General features: G+C 31.7%; 1 protein-coding gene across 2 annotated transcripts; it reads left to right on the top strand.

Annotated features, from left to right (window-relative positions):
• On the top strand, nucleotides 1-20,882 carry LOC143044209 (PDZ and LIM domain protein 1-like). 2 transcript variants are annotated; one of them, XM_076216132.1, is made up of 9 exons: nucleotides 1-255; nucleotides 2,397-2,548; nucleotides 4,439-4,577; nucleotides 9,917-10,302; nucleotides 11,172-11,374; nucleotides 15,254-15,359; nucleotides 15,885-15,970; nucleotides 19,396-19,495; nucleotides 20,733-20,882. In XM_076216132.1, the coding sequence occupies exons 1-9, from the start codon at nucleotides 127-129 to the stop codon at nucleotides 20,734-20,736; spliced, it is 1,305 nt and encodes a 434-aa protein (XP_076072247.1). In that variant the 5' UTR covers nucleotides 1-126; the 3' UTR covers nucleotides 20,737-20,882. The 2 variants fall into 2 exon arrangements, with proteins under 2 accessions (XP_076072247.1, XP_076072248.1); XM_076216133.1 differs by having other exon boundaries at nucleotides 11,172-11,242; nucleotides 20,733-20,871.
• The last annotated feature ends 1,984 nt before the right edge of the window (nucleotides 20,883-22,866 follow it).

Here is a 22,866-nt window from a genome sequence, read left to right as displayed (position 1 = left end):
AAGACCATAATACACAGCACTATTTATTAATGTTTTTCGATATAAGGTGCATCTTGTTATTTGCACTAGCTGCCCTCTGAATATATTAGTGTTGAGAAAACTGTACATTTAGGACAATTTGACAAGATGTCTATCGTGGAATTTAGACCTGCAGAAACTTTAACCATCCGATTAAGCCGACGGGACTCGGGTGTGTCATGGGGATTTCGTCTGCAGGGTGGCACGGATTTTAACATTCCACTGTCTGTACAGTCGGTAGGTAAACGTTGATAAAAATGAGAGTAAAGTGGACAATTAAAGAAAGTAAAGTTTAGGTTGAATATCCAGTGGGTTAATGGAAGATACAGTAGATCTATGAAGTTGTTTGGAGGCGAATTTTTTTTCGAATTCAGTTGTAACAATAACTTAAAAAGTTAATATTAATGAAAAAAGACTCATTTATATTCATTACATGAGTTCATATGTGAAATCATTATAAAATTTACAAGGAAAATACAAATATGTATTAAAAATAATGAAAACAGGCATCCAGCCAATAGAATAAGGGTATCACTTTCACTGACTCCCATATAAGGTCATGCATGTTACATACATACAGGTGTAGTTGTATTGTGAATGAAAACTGTATTATATTTGTAATGTCAAACATGTTTTGAATAAACAAATACTTGCTTGGATCATATTTACAATTTTGTAGTATAGATATTGCTATAGTGAGGGTGAAGAAGGGGGTTGGTATACATGTGTTAATAATAATCTAATTTAATAGTAATTAGTATTTATATTCTAGAAGCCTATTATTTTCTTTTCATTAATTACTCTAATTTGGGTGAATATCCTTTGGAGTAAACTGTCAAAAAATACATTATCAATGATATTTTGCCAGCTTCTTTTTGAGACAATTATCTATAAATTAAATAATGGTCAACCTTTTAATGATATATATATGGACAAGTTTGGGATTCATAATCTGGATCTAAAACCAATAAAGCTAATTCACTCAATTTATTCCGGCAGCACGTAGTACATGTATGTATCCCAATCCAATTTCATATTGAAGGGTTTACATGTTACTGCTTATAGTATTTAGAAAGCTATTATGTAATCAAAGGTTAATATATATCATAAAGCAGAAGTGATATCCTCTAAAGTTCGACAAAGGCCAGCATGATTTGGAACGTCTGTGACATGTAATACATTAATAATGATAATAAACATGTAACATATATACATATGAAAACATAATTTGTTTTTGAAAATGCCAGTGTATTGTTTTGGTTTTTATTTAATATCTGTCATGAAATCTGTTCAAATTTCTTTATATAAATTCAAATTAAAATTCGCTGTCACAGAGACTTTGAGTTAGTAAACATTTCCTATTATTTTACAGTTTAGTCATGTTAGTAGTAAAAATGAAGATTTTCTTTTAAAAAAAAAAGAAGAAAAAAAGATAAAAGCTATAGATCATGTTTTAAACTACTTTCTTTTATTTTTAAATGCTATTAAAATAAATCATTCCTCGATATATTATGACATATGTAGTAAGGCATTTAAAACAGTCTGTGTTCTGCCACCAACAGTTTATTTTGACCCTCGGACCTATCTTAAAGGATAATGTTAGATTCGTTTATAGAGATCTAAGTATTGTTCTACATATTTCTCTATTGAGCCAGTTAATGTATTAAATTCCTGATGATTATTGTCATGGAAAATATCTCTTAATTTGTCAACCATTGATTATTTTAAACATAAACAAGAGGAGAAAATATACAGACATTTTTGAAATTGTTGAGTTAGGGCTTGTTGTACAAGTATGAATTTTTTAAATATCTGCTCTTGTAAAGGGAAGTAATTTATACTTTACTGAATTGCAACTTCATGTAAGAGAGGGAATATTATATATATTAATTTTCATGAAAAGTTATGGTTGTATTTATTATTGAATGTATTTTAATTTTTTTCATCCAAATTAGATTTTTCATTAAAATGAGAGCAAGCAAAAAAATAAGATTATTTCTCCTGTTTAGGACTTACTGGCAAATCTTAATATTTGTAAAATAACATAAATTGCTCTGATTAATTTCTTGCTTTATATGAATTATTCTTGTTTTCATGGAGGAAAGTATTTCACAGTTCCAACAGATTTTGTACAGATTTATGCAACATACCAGTTATAACACTAACATTTGGTCATTAAAAATTTTGAAAAATAGACTTAAATATTAAACTCCCTGACAAGCTTTAATCATATAAAAAGGTCATATAGTGATCTTTTTCAGGTAATTAGTTTTGTTGTACCCTACCGTGAGTTGTGTATTTGGTATATACATGTACTACAAAACCAAAGACAAGTTTTAATCATGAAAGTTTAATGCAGCTAAAATCTTTATTTTTAGGTGAATCCAAATAGTGTAGCAGATAGGGCCGGTCTGCAGGCAGGGGATGGTATCCTATTCATTAACAATGCCAACACAGATCAGCTATCACATGAACAAGCTAAAATGGAGATGATCAGATCTGGCAATGAAATATACATGACTGTAGTCAGGTAATAATTTCATAATGTAATTGATATTTATGGGATATTTCTTGCATCTTTTGATCATTAATATAATAAGTGTCATAGTTATGGTCTGAGGGAAGAGATAAACAGTAGGTTATTGTACTGTTTGTGAATTTCTCCATAAACATTTCACCATAACAATTTTCTTAATTACTTGGTCAAAATCAAAGCAGTACTGCATAATTTTATTCTGTTGAATTATAGTTAATTCTGTTAAGGTCAATTATTAAAAATAAACATATTGATATCAAAAGTAGAGTGTTGCCCTTCATGTGCATAGTGCACAATTTAAAAAAAAATACAAAAAAGTTATTCTCCATCAGAATCCAAATGACATAAATCTTAACATTTATTATATTCTGCTGTCTTCTAATGAAAATAACACTTTATAAATTAATTTTGGATGTAACACATATTCTGATTGGCTGACTTTATTTTGTTATGAGCCCATAGACATAATTTAGTCATGTCACCATGACATCATTAACATTTTTTTATGATTTTCTACTGTTTAAAATGGAATTTAGAATTAAATTATAAGAAATGACTGCAATATTTTTTCTGTCTATTCGAAATAACATAAAAAATGTGGTGCACACTGTTAAATAACCCCCTACGCGCGTTATTCAGTGAGCACCAAATTTTTTATGTTATTTCTTCATAGACCGAAAAAATATTACCATCATTCCTTAAATAAATTTGGTTTGTCAAAGTGCTTTTCTATAAAAGAAGATGTGGTATGATTGCCAATGAGACAACTATCCACAAAAGACCGAAATGACACAGACATTAACAACTATAGCTAGGTCACCGTATGGCCTTCAACAATGAGCAAAGCCCATACCGCATAGTCAGCTATAAAAGGCCCGGATAAGACAATGTAAAACAATTCAAACGAGAAAACTAACGACCTTATTTATGTAAAAAAAATGAACGAAAAACAAATATGTAACACATACACAAATGACAACCACTGAATTACAGGCTCCTAGACTTACCTTTATCACGAAAATTTGAAATCTTCAACCCAAACAATTAAAAGTCAAGGATGTATAAAAGCCTCCATATATAAGGAGCTATATGACTTTAGATATATATATGTTTACTTCATGTCTTCTGATATATCAAAAGAATTAAAATTTTCTTTTTTGAAAACAGTTTTGATCATTCTCTTTTAATCAAAAGTCATAGCAATACATTGTCATGTCAAGCAAAACCTTAATTCCAAAGGTAGATTTAGAGGGGGTTTTTGGGCCTCAACCCCCCCCCCCCCCTTTTTCTGGAAAGAAATTGGTTGATTGTTTAGGGAATCAGTGAAGCACGACCGGAGCAAACCCCCATCTTGGGCAGTCCGTGGGCCCTAATTTAAGAAAATTTCTGGATCTGCCACTGAATTCTTTCATGCATTTATTATTCAATCAAGTTTAGTATTTTGAAAAGGATTATCAAACTTGAAAAGGACCTTAAATCAAATTTAAAGGAACCAGACCTCTGCATTTGAACCCCTGATCAATTGCCAATTTGAAATCTTGCATCAGTCAATTTTGATCTGCAACTGTCACAAAAATTATTCTACATGCATTATCTACAAATTAAAAGAATATTCAATGTTCCTAAATTGGTAAATGAGGGAAAACTCTTGATAAATAATATAAAAGGGAGACAACTTCTGCAATAATATAAATGGGAGACAACTTCTGAAATAATGTAAATGGGAGACAACTTCTGAAATATATTTTAAATGGGAGACAACTTCTGAAATAATATAAATTAATATAAATGGGCGACAACTTCTGAAATATTTTAAATGGGAGACAACTTCTGAAATAATATAAATGGGAGAAAACTTCTGAAATTAACTTATTTTATTTACAGAGGTGCTGTAGAAGTATGGAAACCAAAAGTAACAGCCTTGTCGGATCTACGTCCACAAGAATTACGTCAAATAAAGACTGCTACTGGAGATACCATTACAGCAGTCCAGAAAACAGACCTCACCAGAGATGGACCACTGGTACAAATGCATTCATTTAGAATATCTTATTTTTTTTATGCCCTGCCTTCTATAGGAGAGGAGCATTTTGTTTTTCAGTCTGCATAATTTTAACATCTGTCCCACATCTGATACAAGTTTGTTTTAAGGTTTATTATCCCTTCTGTAGCCGGTTAAGTACAAATTTATCAAACTGCAATAGTATCAAAACAACAAATATTATGAATTAAAAACCAATTGTTCAGAGAACAATTGAAGGTCTTTCCATCAAAACAATGTATTTTGATATGAAAAGTTGTGAAACTAAGTTTAAAATGTCATTTCAATCGTCAAATGATAGCTCCTAGTAAGCTGATTCCAAAAATATATTGTTTCCATTCATTTTTTTTAAATAAGGGAGATAATTTGTTACTTCCGGTTTGAAAAATGTTACTTCCGATTATATTTGAATATTTACTTGACACTGATTCCAAAAATATCTGGTTCTATATACTTTTATATTAATAAAGTACAAAAAAATAGCTACTTCCGGTTTACAAAAAGTCATTTCCGGTTGGTTTTTTTCAAGGTTTAATGGTTTGATACCTTTTTCTAAAAGTTGTATATCTTTATCATGTATACATATAGAATAAAAGCAAAGGTCAAAATCTAGAACGTCAAATTAAGCTATGACCTTGAGATCAATTTCAAGGTCATAAACCAAGGACCTCAAATCAAAAGACCATAGGTCTTAATTATATTTAGTTAATGAGTTATATCACCAAACGCGTATTTTTAAATACAAGAGGGGAGAAAACTCCCTTTTACATTCAACGTACGCTTGCAATCAAAATTTACATCTTACGACATGTCGCAACTAACAATTTAGTAAAAATAATTTGTTGATATCTTATACAGTCTTTGGATATAAGTGAAAATAAGCCAAATTCAAATATTAGAATATGACCTTGACCTTTGACCTTGACCTAATTTTCATTTTTTGGGACCAAGGACCTCAAATCAAAAGATCCTAGGTCTCTATCACTTATGATTTATAAGATAGAAATTCATATCACTTATATCAGATGCATAAGGGGAAATAACTCTCATATGGAGCGGTCATATCGCTTCGGTCAAAATAGGACAAATCATGCGAAGGATATAACGAGTAATTTTGTAAAATAAATTTGTCTTAATCTTTTACGGTTGCGAAGGAGATGCGATAACAAGGAAAACAGTGTTTGGGGAGATAACTCCTACAAAGAAAAGTATTCGTTTACGCAGGGTAAATTTCAAAAGCGCATAAACTGTTCCATATCATATACAAAATATCTAAGCGACATATTGCGAAACAAATGTTTATCGCAAGAACAAAATTAGGCGGAAGAAAAAAAAAAAAATAATCAGAAGAAAAACAATAGGTCTTTCCACAGAAAAGTGGAAAGACCTAATAATCAGAACAAATACAATAGGCTTTCCACAGAAAAGTGGAAAGACCTAATAATATGGAAAAAACTGGAGTTGTCGTTCGTTTTCCGTTGATAGGATAGATAGCACACAACCTATATTCAGTTGTAAGTGGAGGGTTAAAAAAAAGGGGGGGGGGGGCAAAAGGGGGTCTCGGGGAGATTTTTTTAATTTTTTTATTAACGGAACAGAATGGTTAAAAAGGTTTTTTACAATATAAATCAATTGCTTTAAAAAAGCAATTGTAGGGGGTCTTTCCCCCTTTAAAATTAATTGAATTGGGGGAGGGGGGGGGGGTGTTTGTTTGTTTGTTTGTTTGTTTGTTTCTGTATGGGGTCTATATTATTGTTACCAGAAAAGTTTCATGTTTAGTTTGGAAAGTTTTTATTTTATTTTAGGTCCAGCGCGCGCCAGATGGGGAAGACATCACGTGACTTGGGTTTATAATAACGAAAACTTAGTATTTTTATTTCTCTTTAGGTCGGGATGTTGAACAGACAACATGTATAGAGACGAAATGTACACAATGTAATTTCTTTTGTCATTGTTGGAAATTGACATTTTGATCACAGTTCACCAGCAGTGCATGTTTTGGATTTAATTGTTCCGGTGTAACTTTAATACGCATTTAATGATTATTTTCTTAAAATGTACATTTTTCAGCACCAGTTTGTAACACAGATTAGTATTTTAATCTAGGAGCGGACATTTTATTGTAGGATGTCACTGAGATTTACGGACCTAGCAAGCGATTTTTAGGGCATTGCCATTTTTTTTCTCTAGGAAAAGTCTTGAGAGATATCCGCACCAAGCTTTTTTATGAACTTTTAGTACATGTATGCACTGCTGACTGCAAATTTTGAGGTCGATTGTACTTGTAGTTTCAGAGTACATGTGGATTTTTTTTTTCAGAAGTGACGCAAGAACAATATTAAATTTCAATTTTTCATGAAACATGATTGATTGATCATGATCATGATTGATTGATTACTTGACTGATTGATTGATCATGATCATGATTGATTGATTACTTGATTGATTGATTGATTAGTTGGTTGGTTGGTTGGTTGGTTAAACACATTGGATAGGGTCAATTGAAACAGCGAAAAAGAAACAAAGAAGATCTTGGACCGTATATTAAACACATGAGACGGATACATGATTGATTGATCATGATCATGATTGATTGATTACTTGATTAGCTGGTTGGTTGGTTGGTTGGTTGGTTGGTTGGTTAAACACGTTGGATAGGGTCAATTGAAACAGCGAAAAAGAAACAAAGATCTTGGACCCTATATTAAACACATGAGACGGAAACATGATTGATTGATTGATTGATTGATTGATTGATTGGTTGGTTGGTTGGTTGGTTGGTTGGTTGGTTGGTTGGTTGGTTGGTTGGTTGGTTGGTTGATTGGTTGGTTGGTTGGTTGGTTAAACACGTTGGAAAGGGTCAATTGAAACAGCGAAAAAGAAACAAAGGAGATCTTGAACCCTATATTAAACACATGAGACGGAAACATGATTGATTGATTGATTAATCATGATCATGATTGGTTGATTGATCATGATTGGTTGATTGATCATGATCATGATTTGTTGATTGATCATTATTGATTGATCATGATTGGTTGGTTGGTTGGTTGGCAAACACACATAAAATTCTTCCAAGTCGTGCCCCAAATCACATATGTACATGACCTTGACCTTGTGACCTTTGTCAAGGTCATTGCTTCACAATGTCATTGCAAAAGACCCTATGGGTCAAGGACCTTTTGTTTAAGAGTTTTGCCTAATAATGGCTTTTTATAAACCATCAATGGGGGTTATGTCCCTTACATAATGGTAAAACCAATACAGTCATAATGTAACAAAGTTGCCCCTTGAAGTACTGAACATTTTTCACTGCTTAAATTTTCTGTATCTATAACCATTCAAGAATTATAGGGAAATCAAAGACATATCTAAATCTAAAATATGACCTTGACCTTTGACCTTGACCTAATTTTCTAAGTTAGGACCCAGGGGACTCAAATAAAAACATTCCAGGGTTATACGGTTAACGGTTTATGAGTTAAAAAAACATACCGACAAATTTATTCCGTAAAGGTACATAACTCCTATAAAATTTCATCGAATCGCTTCGATCCAAATTAGCCAAAAATTCCTGAGGATGTAACGAACAATTTGTAAAAAGAATTTTGTCGCTTTCTTATTTTGTTACGAAGGAGATGCACACACATGACAAACAGTGAATAGGGAGATAACTCTTACAAAGAAAATGGTTCGGCTTAGCAGGGTGAAATTTAAAAGCGCATAAACTATACGATACAATATGAAAAAAATCTAAGCAACATATTGCGAAACAAACATTTATCGCAAGAACAAAATTTGGCGGAAGAAAAAAAAAAAAAAATAATAATAATAATCAGAACAAATACAATAGGCTTTCCACAGAAAAGTGGAAAGACCTAATAATAAAGATAGACCATTTTGTACATATACCAAGGGGAAACTTTGTGCAAAGCATAATTAGTTACTGTTCTGTGCATTCAAAAGAAAACGGGGACTTTGTGGCAAATAAACCAAGATTTTTATAGAAAATCCACAGCCTTTAGTGCAGAGAGATTTGTTATAAAATTTTAAACATAGAGTACTCACTTGATTTTCTATGATGTGCTAGCGTTTGTAATTTACAAAAAGTCATAAACAACCTTTAATTTCCAAAAACCTCATGCTGAGTCACTAAAGTTGAGCGCACCCTGAAAGGTGTACTAGATTTGGTCCATATTTATATTTGTTTTATCCAATAACTAAATTAATAAACTTGTTTGAAGAAAATCAATACTAACACTGCATGCAATAATCCTCTATCTATCAGTCACAGAATTGCCAAACATGAGAGTATAAGGGGAAAGGCTGTGGATTTGCTATATAATTTCCATATGTTTAGCATTGAATCAACACAAGGGTACATAATCCTTAAGGTAGTATGTGGTCACATCAACTTGGAAATAACGCATACATTTTATGTTCATTATATATATATGCCAACTAAGAGTTTGGTTATTTATCCGATTTGCATGGAAAGATTTGCAACCTGAATGTAGTTGCATTTTATCATACTTATAGAATACTGTATAAATAACAACTCAGTCTAAACAATGTTACTTGTGAAACTTCAAAAGTCATTTGGATGCAGTTGAAATTTTTTATAAGATTGTACACAAATATGTTAGATGCTGGTTATTTATTATCATCCTTTGTAAATTTTATGTAGAAATATATCTCTGCATGGATGACAAACCATAAGAAGGCAAATTAGAAAAATTTTAAAGTAATGTTCCGAGCAATTAAAGAATTTTTCAAATATAGAAAACGCAATCATCAGTAGATTTTTTTTATACAAACTAGAACTTATTATAACACATAATTTAATAAATTTTATATCAGTTATCATGTATAAATAAACTCATCATAGATACCAGGACTAAATTTTATATATACATCAGATGCGCGTTTCGTCTACAAAAGACTCATCAGTGACGCTTGAATCCAAAAAAGTTAGAAAAAAAAGCCAAATAAAGTATGAAGTTTAAGAGCATTGAGGACCAAAATTCCTAAAAGTGTTGCCAAATACAGCTAAGGTAATCTATGCCTGAGGTAGAAAAGACTTAGTATTTCAAAAAATTCTAAATTTTGTAAACAGTTAATTTATAAATTAACAATATCAATAAACTAATGAAAATGGATCTTTTGAAAATCTACTTAATGTACAATTCCATTTCCATATGTTACCCTTGGTAACCAATCTATTATTATTAATTTTCAACTTATCCTCTGAGATTCATTTAGACAATTTATATCATTCACTTTAAAATAATAACAAATATTTCAATACATTGAAAATTTAGGAGTCATTAAAAATAGGAAGTAGCCACAATCGTTCAGCGAAACCATTTGGACAATCAAGCCAGTATGAACCACCAAGACCAGAATACCAACAACAACAACAGCAACAGTATAGACCACCCCCTCAACAACAACAGCAATATCAACCACCTCCTCAACAACAACAGCAGCAATATAGACAACAGCAACAACAACAACAACAGCAGCAACAACAATATAGGCCACCCCCACAACAACAACGTCAGCCAATGAGTCCTACATCGCCTAAAGTACCTGTTCCAACAGTTGTCCATGCTCAGTTTAATTCTCCAATGGGCTTGTACTCTGCACCTCATATTGCTGAAAGTTACAATGTCCAGACAAAAGGAATACAGGAAGAAATGAAAAAGTAAGATATTTCATGACAATTTTATTGGCATTATGTTTTCTGGTATGTGCATCCGTCCATCCTTTTATCCATCCGTCCTTCCATTTGTCTGTCTGTCCCGCTTTAGGTAAAAGTTTTTGGTTGAGGTAGTTTTTGATAAAGTTGAAGTCCAATCTACTTGAAACTTAGTAAACATGTTCACTATGATATGATCTTTCTAATTTTAATGCCAAATTAGAGATTTTATCCCATTTTCATGGTCCTCTGAACATAGAAAATGATAGTGTTGATTGGGCATCTTTGTACTTGGGACACATTCTTGTTCAATAATTAAATATGAATTTTTTATTGGAAATCATGGTCATTGCTATCACTATACAGCTGTGTCTTAAAATTTAAAAAAAAATGAGTTTTTGTTTTTCCTTATGTAAAAAGAAAATTGAACTAGCAATACTTAAGTGAAATTTTATGCATTAATACCAATTGACCTAAATCTGATAATACAGGTCCCTTATTAACTCTGAAACAACAGATGGAAAAATACATGATAGAAGTAAAAATATGATGTCAATATCTTAACTTTTTTATAGAGGATCAAAATATAATTCGTAGAATATATTGCATTGTGGGTAATATTTTCAAAAGTTTACTACACAACATTGTTATTGGTTATGAAAGCCCTAATCAATGGATATCTACCCAATAGTTTAACTTTGTATGAAATTTGGTACATGAACAACGAAATTTCCTTTAAAATCTGAATTGATAAATTGACAAATTGCAAGATAATTTGTTAACAAATCAGGTGTGGATCCAACCATTTTTAAAAGGAGGAGTTCCACCTATATATCTCAATTCAAAGATATTTAACTTTACATTTGTTGTTACAGCTTAGATGTAGAAGATGCACCTGTAGGAATGAAAATCAGTGGAACATATCAGCCAATACAAGAAGACACAGGTGATGATGATGAGGTCACAGAGGTCACTGAGCATGCTCCCTTACCTGAAACAGCAGACGACAACTCTAACAGTGTGAAGTGTGAAGACAATAATCAGCATGAAATTATTAATACTAATCCTGAAGTGGAAAGTATGTTGTTTGTGCTTCAAAGTTTTTATTGTGAATTAAGGTTCTCTTATTTGTGGTGGCCATTTTGAGTTTTTCAGATTAATTCATAATTTGAAACTAGGCGGTGAGCAATCTTTGAAAAACTGTAATCAGTTCGAAATTAGGTTACCATTGAAGCCACAAAAAAAAATGTTGTCACAGTAAGAAAAAAAAATACCCATGGTTTCTTATTCTGGTGTCCACAGAAAATCAGAAATATTGTGAACTAAGAATATTGTTGTATTCTTTATTATTGAAAAAATGCAACAAGATCATAAAAACTCCCGTTTATTGGCACCATGAAATGATGTCCATCAATATTACATGGTTGCCTTTTGATCAACAACTTTGATACTGTGGATCCATTTATTTCGCGGGTACCAATTTTCATGGATTAAGGAGAACTTGCATGTCCATGGATATTTAATTTCATGGTTTTGTCAAGCTCTGCTTACTATCCTATAGAAAATATGTCATTCGTTAAACTTTTAATTTTGTGGTTCACCTGTACCCATGAAATTCACCAAAAATTGGTATCCAAAGAATAACAATGAATCTACAGTAATATATGCATGTAATTATGTGTGTTTTTCTCCCTTTTCAACTTACATTCTTTTTTTACAATAATCCTATTTTCTCTATGTTACATGCCTTTCAATGTTATTTTTATAACTTGTGTAGATTTGGTATAGATCTACTCCAGTTTTTATGGTCGTATATTGGTATGACGTTGGCGTCGGTGACGTCGTCGTCCGAAGACACATTGGTTTTTGCACTATAACTTTAGTTTAAGTAAATAGAAATCTATGAAATTTAAACACAAGGTTTATGAACACAAAAGGAAGGTTGGGATCATTTGGGAGTTTTGGTCCCAACAGTTTAGGAATTAGGGGCCAAAAAGGGGCCCAAATAAGCATTTTCTTGGTTTTTTGCTCCATAACTTTAGTATAAGTGAATAGAACTCTATAAAATTTAAACACAAGGTTTATGACCATAAAAGGAAGGTTAGGATTGATTTTGGAAGTTTAATTCCCAACAGGTTAGGAATTAAGGGCCCAAAATTAAACTATGTTTGATTTCATCAAAAATTGAATAATTAGGGTTCTTTGATGTGCCAATCTAACTTTGTATGTAGATTCTTAATTTTTGGTCCCGTTTTCAAATTGGTCTACATTAAGGTCCAAAGGGTCCAAAATTAAACTTAGTTTGATTTTAACAAAAATTGAATTCTTGGTTATGCTGAATCTTACCATGTATTTAGATTTTGGATATTGGACTATTATAGGTAAATGTCCAATTTAAAAATTTTAATTCTTTAAGTTTAAGTTCTTAGACCACATTCATTCTGTGTCAGAAACCTATGTTGTGTCAACTATTTAATCACAATCCAAATTCAGAACTGTATCAAGCTTGAATGTTGTGTCCATACTTGCCCCAACTGTTCAGGGTTGAACTCTGCGGTCGTATAAAGCTGTGTCCTGCGGAGCATCTGGTTACATACTGTTATACTACTGCCTGATCGTCAGAGAGATTTACAGTTACAGTAGAAACAATAGATGTGTTAACACATATTCTTGCTGCTTTTCTGGTCATATAACATTTTATGTGAGGTCCATTTAAGCATCTTAGTTTGGACTGAGTTAAGATGTCACAATTTATGTTTAAACATCAGAAAATACATATATTTTTTGTATTAATACTTTTATATGGAAAATTAAAGTAAATTTAACCACTTGCAAGAAAAACTGGTTTACACAAGAATTGTTGCTGTTGTTATCCTTGACCCTGGACCTTGTTTGATCATTGTATTTTGAAATTTTCCGAATGCATGGGTGTGTTTTATTGTATATATTTTCTGTGAATGTTTTTACTTCAAAAGAGTTAACTACTTACTGAGATTTTTTTTGGCAACAAGGTTACAATACTAAACATATAAAACTATGTTCAAATAAAAATGCTATCATTCTTCTAAACTTTCAAGTTTGTAACTGACTGGAATGCTGCTGAAAAAGATTTATAAAAATATTCAAAAATTCCAGGCCTAATAATAATTTTGCTAGCAGTTGTACTCTGAATTGAAAATAACACTTGACAGATTTGATGCAATTTCTGGATTGACCCTCATTACCAATTCCAGACCCAAAATAAAGACAGATTGCTACAAATGTTAAAGAGTTCATATATGTATGCAAAGGATTTGCCAGTCAGTGGAGCAATGCCTGATAATGTGAGCCTTTAGTTTCTTTGAAGTCCAATATAAAAAAAAGTGTTTATTCCTGTAATATTTATATTTAAATTTTTATGTAAGAGAACATTTTTGTTTGTTATATCTACTGGTAATTTGTTTTATCTTTATTGACATGACTAATAAACAATATTACAGATATATCATCAGTTAAATAATTATTACTAAAACAATTGTCATTTTAAACATGAACAAAGAAATATGTGTTACTATAAGGTTGAAATCTATTGAACCTTCCTATCATCACCCAAGTAAATTTAAATGCTTTGATATGTGATAAGAATATAGGATATTTGTTGTTTACAAAAATTGTGTCCAAATTGTTTGTTTTGTTCATTTTAAACTTCACTTAAAGATAATCTGAAGTACCATCAGTCTGCAATATTTGTGGTCACTTTAACAAACGTAAGATGAATCAACTACCGGTAAATGTTTGTACAACAATATTCACTGTTGACCCATATACTTCTAAGTGTTAAAAGTCAACTTGACAGCTACTTATTATGTGTTTGCATTGTTTTAAAATGAGACTATTTAAAAGTAATATTTGTTTGTATAGATAAATTTTTAAAAGTAACAAGTTATTGCTTGGTCTGTGCCTCCGTTCGTCCTTCCGTCCGTCTGTGCCTCCGTTCGTCCGTCCGTTTTTGGTCGAGGTAGTTTTTGATGAAGCTGAAGTCCAATCAACTTTAAACTTAATACACATGTTCCCCATGATATGATCTTTCTAATTTTAATGCCAAATTATAGTTTTGACCCCAATTTCATGGTCCACTGAACATAGAAAATGACAGTGCAAAGTTCAGGTTAAAGTTTTTGGTCAAGGTAGTTTTTGATGTAGTTAAAGTTACATCAACTTGAAACTTAGTACACATGTTCCCTATGATATGATCTTTCTAATTTTAATTCCAAATTAAAGTTTTGACCCCAATTTCACGGTCCACTGAACATAGAAAATGATAGTGGGAGTGGGGCATCCGTGTACTATGGACACATTCTTGTTTTTATCAATGGTTGTCAAGTAAATAAATTCTCTATGATTTACCAATAGCTATTGAGTGTATATTTTTTTCCAACCTTTAAAACTTATAGTTCTCTTTTAAGGTCAGTCCTCCTTGGCAATTTTAATAGAGCAGTATTGATAAAGATAAACTCAGGAAAGGGATAATTTACAATGTTACAGCATTCTTTTGTACTGTTATAATTGATCCTATGGAAGCATTGACTTCCCTTTGAAGGAACCTTATAAGAGAGGGACAATTTTACATTGGAAGTGATGGTGGATTTTTATGCCTCACCTTGTGACATCAGGTTTTTCTGCTTGTGGGTCCATTCTTTCGTATGTCAGTTCATATGTTTGTCTGTCCATCTATCCCGTTCAGGTTAAAGTTTTTGGTCAAGGTAGTTTTTTATGAAGTTAAAGTCCAATCCACTTCAAACTTAGTACACATGTTCCCTATATGATATTATCTTTCTAATTTTAATGCCAAATTAGATTTTTTACCCCAATTTTACAGTCCACTTAACAAAGAAAATAATAGTGCATTTGGGGCATCAGTGTACTATGGACACATTCTTGTTTTGTATTAAAATTTATAAATAAAAATCTTTTTCAGGACCTAGTGGATTTAGATCAGTGACAGCACCAAAGTTTGATCCCTCACAAAACCAGTCACCAAAACAAGAAACAATGCACTGTGTAAAGTGTGGAAATATGGTCAGGTAAGTTTTCCAAGGATGCAATTCACATTCTCAAGTACTTTAAACTGACATATTTATTTTAGAATATTTCAATTTTTGACAACAGACCTCAAGTAGCAATTATTCTGTAGAGATAAGATAGAAATTAGAAAATTACTCTGAAATAATTTGCACGTAATAATCTACTTGTTGTAAATATGGTGGGAATGTCACTTATTTCTTATATTTCAAAGTAAAGACCTTGTGACTTGTCACTTGTATAAATGTGCATTTCTATAGATCGATTACACATATTATAACATGCAATGTTTTCTTCCTTAATTCATAATTCATGTATTCTTGACATTTTGGTGCCGTGAACAGGATATTATTACATGTTTGTACTGCAACTTTTGACAAAAAACTTACTTCATATCCATATAACTTCTTGGCAAATGTTTTAGCTAAAAGTCCCTAGGGAGAACACTCAGTTTGGTGAACTCTTATGGAAGTTAGTACCAAAGATTCATTTTGATTCTGAAATAATTAATTATGTTTAATTTACAGTGGTGTGTTTGTAAAGATCAAGGGACAGCCATATCATGCACAGTGTTTTACATGTACATCCTGTGGTGTTAATCTTAAACAGAAAGGTGAGAACAAACATAAAGACCATAATTTTTGTTACTCAATAAGATTTCTGTCGACATATTACCAATAGAATAATCTGTTGTTTTTGATTTTTTTTTGTCTTTCACTTTTTTAAAACTTGATACATATTAACTAAAGTGTGTTTTGAAAGATTGCACTCAATCTATTGCATATCATATGATTTATAGTGGTGTTATCCGAGTCTTAGAATCATATTGGTTAAGGCTGTAGATGTAACTGTCACCCACTTGAACAGTCTTAGAATCATATTGGTTAAGGCTGTAGATGTAACTGTCACTCACTTGAACAGTCTTAGAATCATATTGGTTAAGGCTGTAGATGTAACTGTCACCCACTTGAACAGTCTTATATTTGTTTAGGGGCCAGGTGAAGGACGCCTCCGGGTGCGGGAATTTCTCGCTACATTGAAGACCTGTTGGTGACCTTCTGCTGTTGTTTTTTTCTATGGTTGGGTTGTTGTCTCTTTGTCACATTCCCCATTTCCATTCTCAATTTTATTATGATTACATTGTTGCATCAACTTGAGATAAACTGGCATACAAAATTATAAGCCTTGTACTGTGAAAGTACTTTAATTCGTGGGTATCAATTTTTCGTGGTTTTAGCAAAAAATTACATGTTCATGGGATCTTAAATTCTCGTATTTTAGATTTCTATTAAAAAAAATAGAGTGAAGAATTGAAGCCATTAGAAACAAAGATTACAAATTGTCTCTATTGAAGGAAATTGCAAAGTAAACATTCAGATTGTTGCACCTGTGTTAATCATAGTGATAACCCTAATCAACCTGAGATCGAATGATCAGCAGATTAAGAACCATCAAAGGTGTTAATTAGGTCATTAACATGTCAATATTGAAGAAAACAGTTACATAAACAAATGTGAAAAATGGACTTTGAATTGTAAATTTTCGTGTCTAATCAAAACAAAGCCAACCATAAAGTTATTATTTTCCGTTGGAGAATTATGAGGATATAAAATGACCACTTTACCATAGCATATCATTACTAAAAATCTGACATTCATCAATCAAAAATCGTTTGTATGAAAATAAAAAGGTCAAAAGTTGTACAATTTAGGTTTTTAAAGATTAAATGGGTATAATCCTGTCTGCAGTTGTAGTTCATGGTGCATTTGGTAGATTTGACCATATTTAATGTATTCTTTAGATATAATTGGTAGTCGAACCTACATGGGAATTTTCCATGTCTTGATTTGGACAACTCTTATTTTATTTTGTTGACAATTAAATTCATGGATAAAGTCATCCACGAAAACCACAAAAATTGTTTCCAGACAAATAAAAGTACTATCACAGTATCTTTGATGATTATATATTATATAATTATCGCTATTTTGTGCATTTTTCCTTTGATCTTTTTTTGTGATAATTTTTTGTCGAGCCTGCAACTTTTGTTGCAGAAAGCTTGACATAGGGATAGTGATCCGGCGCCAGCGGCGGCTACGGCGGCTACGGCGGCGGCGGTGTTAGCTAACTTCTTAAAAGCTTTATATTTTAGAAGGTGGAAGACCTGGATGCTTCATACTTTGTATATAGATGCCTCATGTTACGAAGTTTCCGTCAGTCACATGTCCAATGTCCTTGACCTCATTTTCATGGTTCAGTGACCACTTGAAAAAAAAGTTCAAATTTTTTGTTATGTTGAATTCTCTCTTATTATAAGTAATAGGATAACTATATTTGATATGTGCGTACCTTGCAAGGTCCTTATGTCTGTCAGATAGTTTTCACTTGACCTCGACCTTATTTCATGGATCAGTGAACAAGATACTAAACCCCTAACGGGAGGGATTGTACCTGATATTCATATCATGAAGACATAATCTTTCAATCAGTTTAATTGAGGTCTGGAGCTGGCATGTCAGTTAACTGCTAGTAGTCTGTTGTTATTTCTGTATTATTGTCATTTTATTTATTTTCTTTTGTTACATCTTTTGACATCAGACTCGGACTTCTCTTGAACTGAATTTTAATGTGCGTATTGTTATTCTTTTACTTTTCTACATTGGCTAGAGGTATAGGGGGAGGGTTGAGATCTCATAAACATGTTTAACCCCGCCGCAATTTTGCGCCTGTCCCAAGTCAGGAGCCTCTGGCCTTTGTTAGTCTTGTATGATTTTAAATTTTAGTTTCTTGTGTATAATTCGGAGTTTAGTATGACGTCCATTATCACTGTACTATTATGCATATTTTAGGGGCCAGCTGAAGGACACCTACGGGTGCGGGAATTCTCGTTACATTGAAGACCCATTGGTTGCCTTCGGCTGTTGTTTGCTCTATGGTCGGGTGGTTGTCGCTTTGACATATTCACCATTTCCTTTCTCAATTTTAAGGTTTAGTTTTGGTGGTCAAGTCCATATCTCAGATACTATAAGCAATAGGGCTAGTATATTCAGTGTATGGAAGGACTGTAAGGTGTACATGTCCAACTGGCAGGTGTCATCTGACCTTGACCTCATTTTCATGGTTCGGTGGTTATAGTTAAATTTTTGTGTTTTGGTCTGTTTTTCTCATACTATATGCAATAGGTCTACTATATTTGTTGTATGGAACGATTGTAAGGTGTACATGTCTAGCGGGCAGATGTCATGTGACCTTGACCTCATTTTCATGGTTCAGTGGTCAAAGTTAAATTTTTGTGTTTTGGTCTGTTTTTCTCATACTATATGCAAAAGGTCTACTATATTTGTTGTATGGAACGATTGTAAGGTGTACATGTCTAACGGGCAGATGTCATGTGACCTTGACCTCATTTTCATGGTTCAGTGGTCAAAGTTAAGTTTTTGAGTTTTGGTCTTTTTATCTAATACTATATGCCATAGGTCAACTATATTTGGTGTATGGAAATATTTTATGATATTTATGTCAGTCGCACAGGTTTTATTTGACCGTGACCTCATTTTCACGGTTCATTGCATAGTGTTAAGTTTTTGTGTTTTGGTCTCTTTATCTTAAACTATAAGTAATAGGTCAACTATATATGTTGTATAGAAGCATTGTTAGCTGTACATGTCTGCCTGGCATGGTTCATCTGACCTTGACCTCATTTTCAAGGTTCATTGGTCTATGTTTAGTTATCTTGGTTAATGTTAAGTTTATGTGACAGTTGTTATAAAACATAATATCAATGATTAGTATAGAAGGCGAGACATTTCAGCGTGTGCACTCTTGTCATATCATGCTACTTGCTTCAGATGGAAAATATTGCTAGAAACTAAGGAGGCATGTGGTGTTGCTAACGATATTGACATGAAATTGAAATTCGCCGTCCCTGCTCAAGCGAGAAAATCAATCTCTTTGAGATGATCAACCATAATCTATAAGTATTGCATATTGCTTATTTCTTATGTGTTTTAACAAAAAATCAATTGATCTAATTTTCAGGATATTTTGTGATAGAAGGTTGTTTATTCTGTGAAATCCATGCTAAACAGAGAGCAGAAGCCCCTGGTCCAAACATGAGACAAGCTGATGTTGTTTATCGGTAAGCTTGATAAAAATAAAAATGATACTATTTATTAATAAGCTTGATAAAACATAAGACTAATACTGTTTATCGATAAGCTTGATAAAACATAAAACTAATACTGTTTATCGATAAGCTTGATAAAACATAAAACTAATACTGTTTATTGATAAGCTTGATAAAACATAAAACTAATACTGTTTATCGATAAGCTTGATAAAACATAAAACTAATACTGTTTATTGATAAGCTTGATAAAACATAAAACTGGTACTGTTTATTGATAAGCTTGATAAAACATAAAACTAATACTGTTTATCGATAAGCTTGATAAAACATAAAACTAATACTGTTTATTGATAAGCTTGATAAAACATAAAACTGGTACTGTTTATCGATAAGCTTGATAAAACAAAACTAATACTGTTTATCGATAAGCTTGATAAAACATAAAACTAATACTGTTTATTGATAAGCTTGATCAAACATAAAACTGGTACTGTTTATCAATAACCTTTATAAAACTAGTACTGATTATTGATAAACTTGATTATACATAAAAATGATACTGTTTATCGATAAGCTTGATAAAACACATAACTATTGTTGTTTATCAGTAAGCTTCATAAAACACAAGACAAATGTTGATAATCGGAAAAAATGATAAAACACAAAATGACAGAAGGATGTAATTGAAAACCAAGCACAAGCTATGAAATTTTATCATGCCAGATAGCAAATGATTTTAGAAATTAGTTCGTTTGTTTTGAAATAATAATTGAGGTTTGGCACATACTATTTAAAAAAAAAAAGGAAAAGAGGCAGCAACTGCTATCACTGTCAAATATGACTTTAAGGAGATTTCTTTTCAAAATTAAATGAAGAACCATTATGTGTCATGTTTTGTGACTTAAAAACTTTATAATTGAACACCACTTTTGGGCTATTTCGTGGCAGCCAGTTTTTATTGGCGGAGGAAGCCGAAGTGCCTGGAGAAAACCACCAACCTTTGATAGGAAAACTGACAATCCTAGTCAACTAAGATTGGAGTCAAGTGCAACCGCACAAAACACAAAACCTCAGTGTTAACTGGCAAGTGATTACAGTAGTAACTACTTAGACCACTTGGCCACTTAGGCCCCTCTCTAACTTTATAAAAACAAAAAAGGTGTGTTATGATTGCCGTCACTTGCTGCAGTGCAAATTCAATGTGTTTACCCCTCTTTTATTACCCTCTTTTTTCTTTTTATTTCAGATAAACAGCTTTGGCTGGAATGTGTATAAGATTTTGAAGTGTGATTCCCAGAAGATATCTACAAATATGATCTGATTAACAGAATGCTCAGATTTGTTTATTTATGCTCATATATATTTATACCTTTGTGTAAAGAAAGTAAATTTTTACAGATTTGAATTACAGATTTTCTAAAATAAATTGTTCATTGAAGATGGTTAAGTGGTTATAAAAATAGTAACAGATTCATAGAATGATAATAATTTATTGGTTGTTATTTTTGTAAGGACTCTGTGAATGTGTAAAACTGCTGATTCCTTATTTTTCGTTGCTTACCAATTTTCGTGTATTGGCGAAACTAGGAATTTAAATGTTTAAGGAAGTGTTTAGTTTACTATATGCTTGTATACAAACTTGGCAAGATTATGATATTATATATCTATAAAAAATAATTTTCCCAAATATTAAAATGAAATACAACTTGGAACACAGTGATAAAGAATTTTCAAGCAAGTCAAGGGTGTTACATATATGGAAATATATATGTTAACTTTCATTGCAAAGAGGTAATTTGACGAAAGTTCAAACTGTACAAAAAATGAGCTGTTTTACAGTATTCTGAAAAAGTAGATATTTATACATTTTCAATATTTACTAGATTAGATTTTTATGCACTGCAATATATTTTTATACTGCTTACTGTGTAGATACACAGAAAATTATTTTTTTACAAAATTGCTTTTTTGTGTTCAGGGTAAGGTTAAAATAAAGAAATGTGCCTTCAAATTTCATGTATACTATTGTTAAGCTGTGATACAATACAAACTTTGGTCAGTTTTTTTCTGTTACTGTATATTGTAACTTCAACTATATTTTTGAAGATTATGTTTCTATGATATTATGACTTAGTTTTCTCTGGTGGAATATTTTAAATAATGATATTGTTGTACATATACATGTACCATATTATAAGCTTGGAGATTTAAGTCATTCAAGCATAAGCAGATATTTCTTGGGGATGTTTCAATGTTTAAAGGTGAAACCTAAAATAGAAATTTTGTATTAAATGTATTTTTTTGTATGGTGGATGATACTGGGTAATAATGGGCTTAATGCTCCCACTTTGTTGTAAATGTATGGGGATACATCATTTGTAATAGGGTGTGTAAAATGGGTTAAAACTGCTGAAAATCAGCTATATCTAGGATATTTAGATTTCATTGAGAATCAACATCTTTATTTCAACTGCATAAAGTTATCGTCCATTCCAAATCTATTTTGCAAGTTATCTTTCTTGACTAGTCAGAAGTTTATTTTTTTTTGCAGTATCATTTGAAAACATGTGCAATTTTAATCAGAAAATCACTACAATATGATATCATCTTAACTCAAAACTAATGCATATCATCTTTTATTGCTTCAATATTTTTTTTATTTTTTTATGATTTTTTTTCTACAGCATATATTGACTATCTACCCTTACGAGTTCAGACATTTATTTTTACAAAACTTGATTGACAAAAAACAAATTGAGTAGAAATAGTTATAAATTAGCTGCTAGTATGTCCATATTTTAAGAAATATGAATTTTATATACCTAGTTAGTTCCTACGGGTTGTATTTTTTAAAAGTTTTTGGATACTTCTCCACAGATATATTGTGTGAATGAAAGTTTGTTCTGAATGTTTTGGAGTGGTTAATTGTATTTTGTCCCCCACTCTCCTCTTTTCTCCTTTTTTTGAGTATTTAATATGTAAAAGATTTTTAACATTTTGTGTGTACCTAGCTTCTGAGTACTGTTTCAGAAAACTTTCAATAGACCTAAGTATATATGCAAGTGTAGATAAAAAAGATTGTTTCGTGAAACAGTCAATAAGATTGTAAATTCAGAGATATCCGAAGTATATTTTATTAATCTGAGACTGACATAACACAACAAATACGGACTGTTAAATATTTATATAATATACATATATTTTTACTTGAAATGTTTAAATATTTCTTTAAAGGTCCTTTCTGTTCAATGAATTATTGCTTTCCTTTTTGGTGTCTGTATCCATCTTTTTATGCCCCACCTACGATAGTAGAGGGGCATTATGTTTTTTGGTCTGTGCGTCCGTTCGTCCGTCCGTTCGTCCGTCCGTTCGTTCGTTCG

The sequence above is a fragment of the Mytilus galloprovincialis genome, chromosome 9 (genome assembly GCF_965363235.1).
Source record: "Mytilus galloprovincialis chromosome 9, xbMytGall1.hap1.1, whole genome shotgun sequence".
Lineage (NCBI taxonomy): Eukaryota > Metazoa > Mollusca > Bivalvia > Mytilida > Mytilidae > Mytilus > Mytilus galloprovincialis.
Note: the sequence above shows the minus strand (reverse complement) of the source record. Positions and strands in the feature narration are given on the sequence as shown.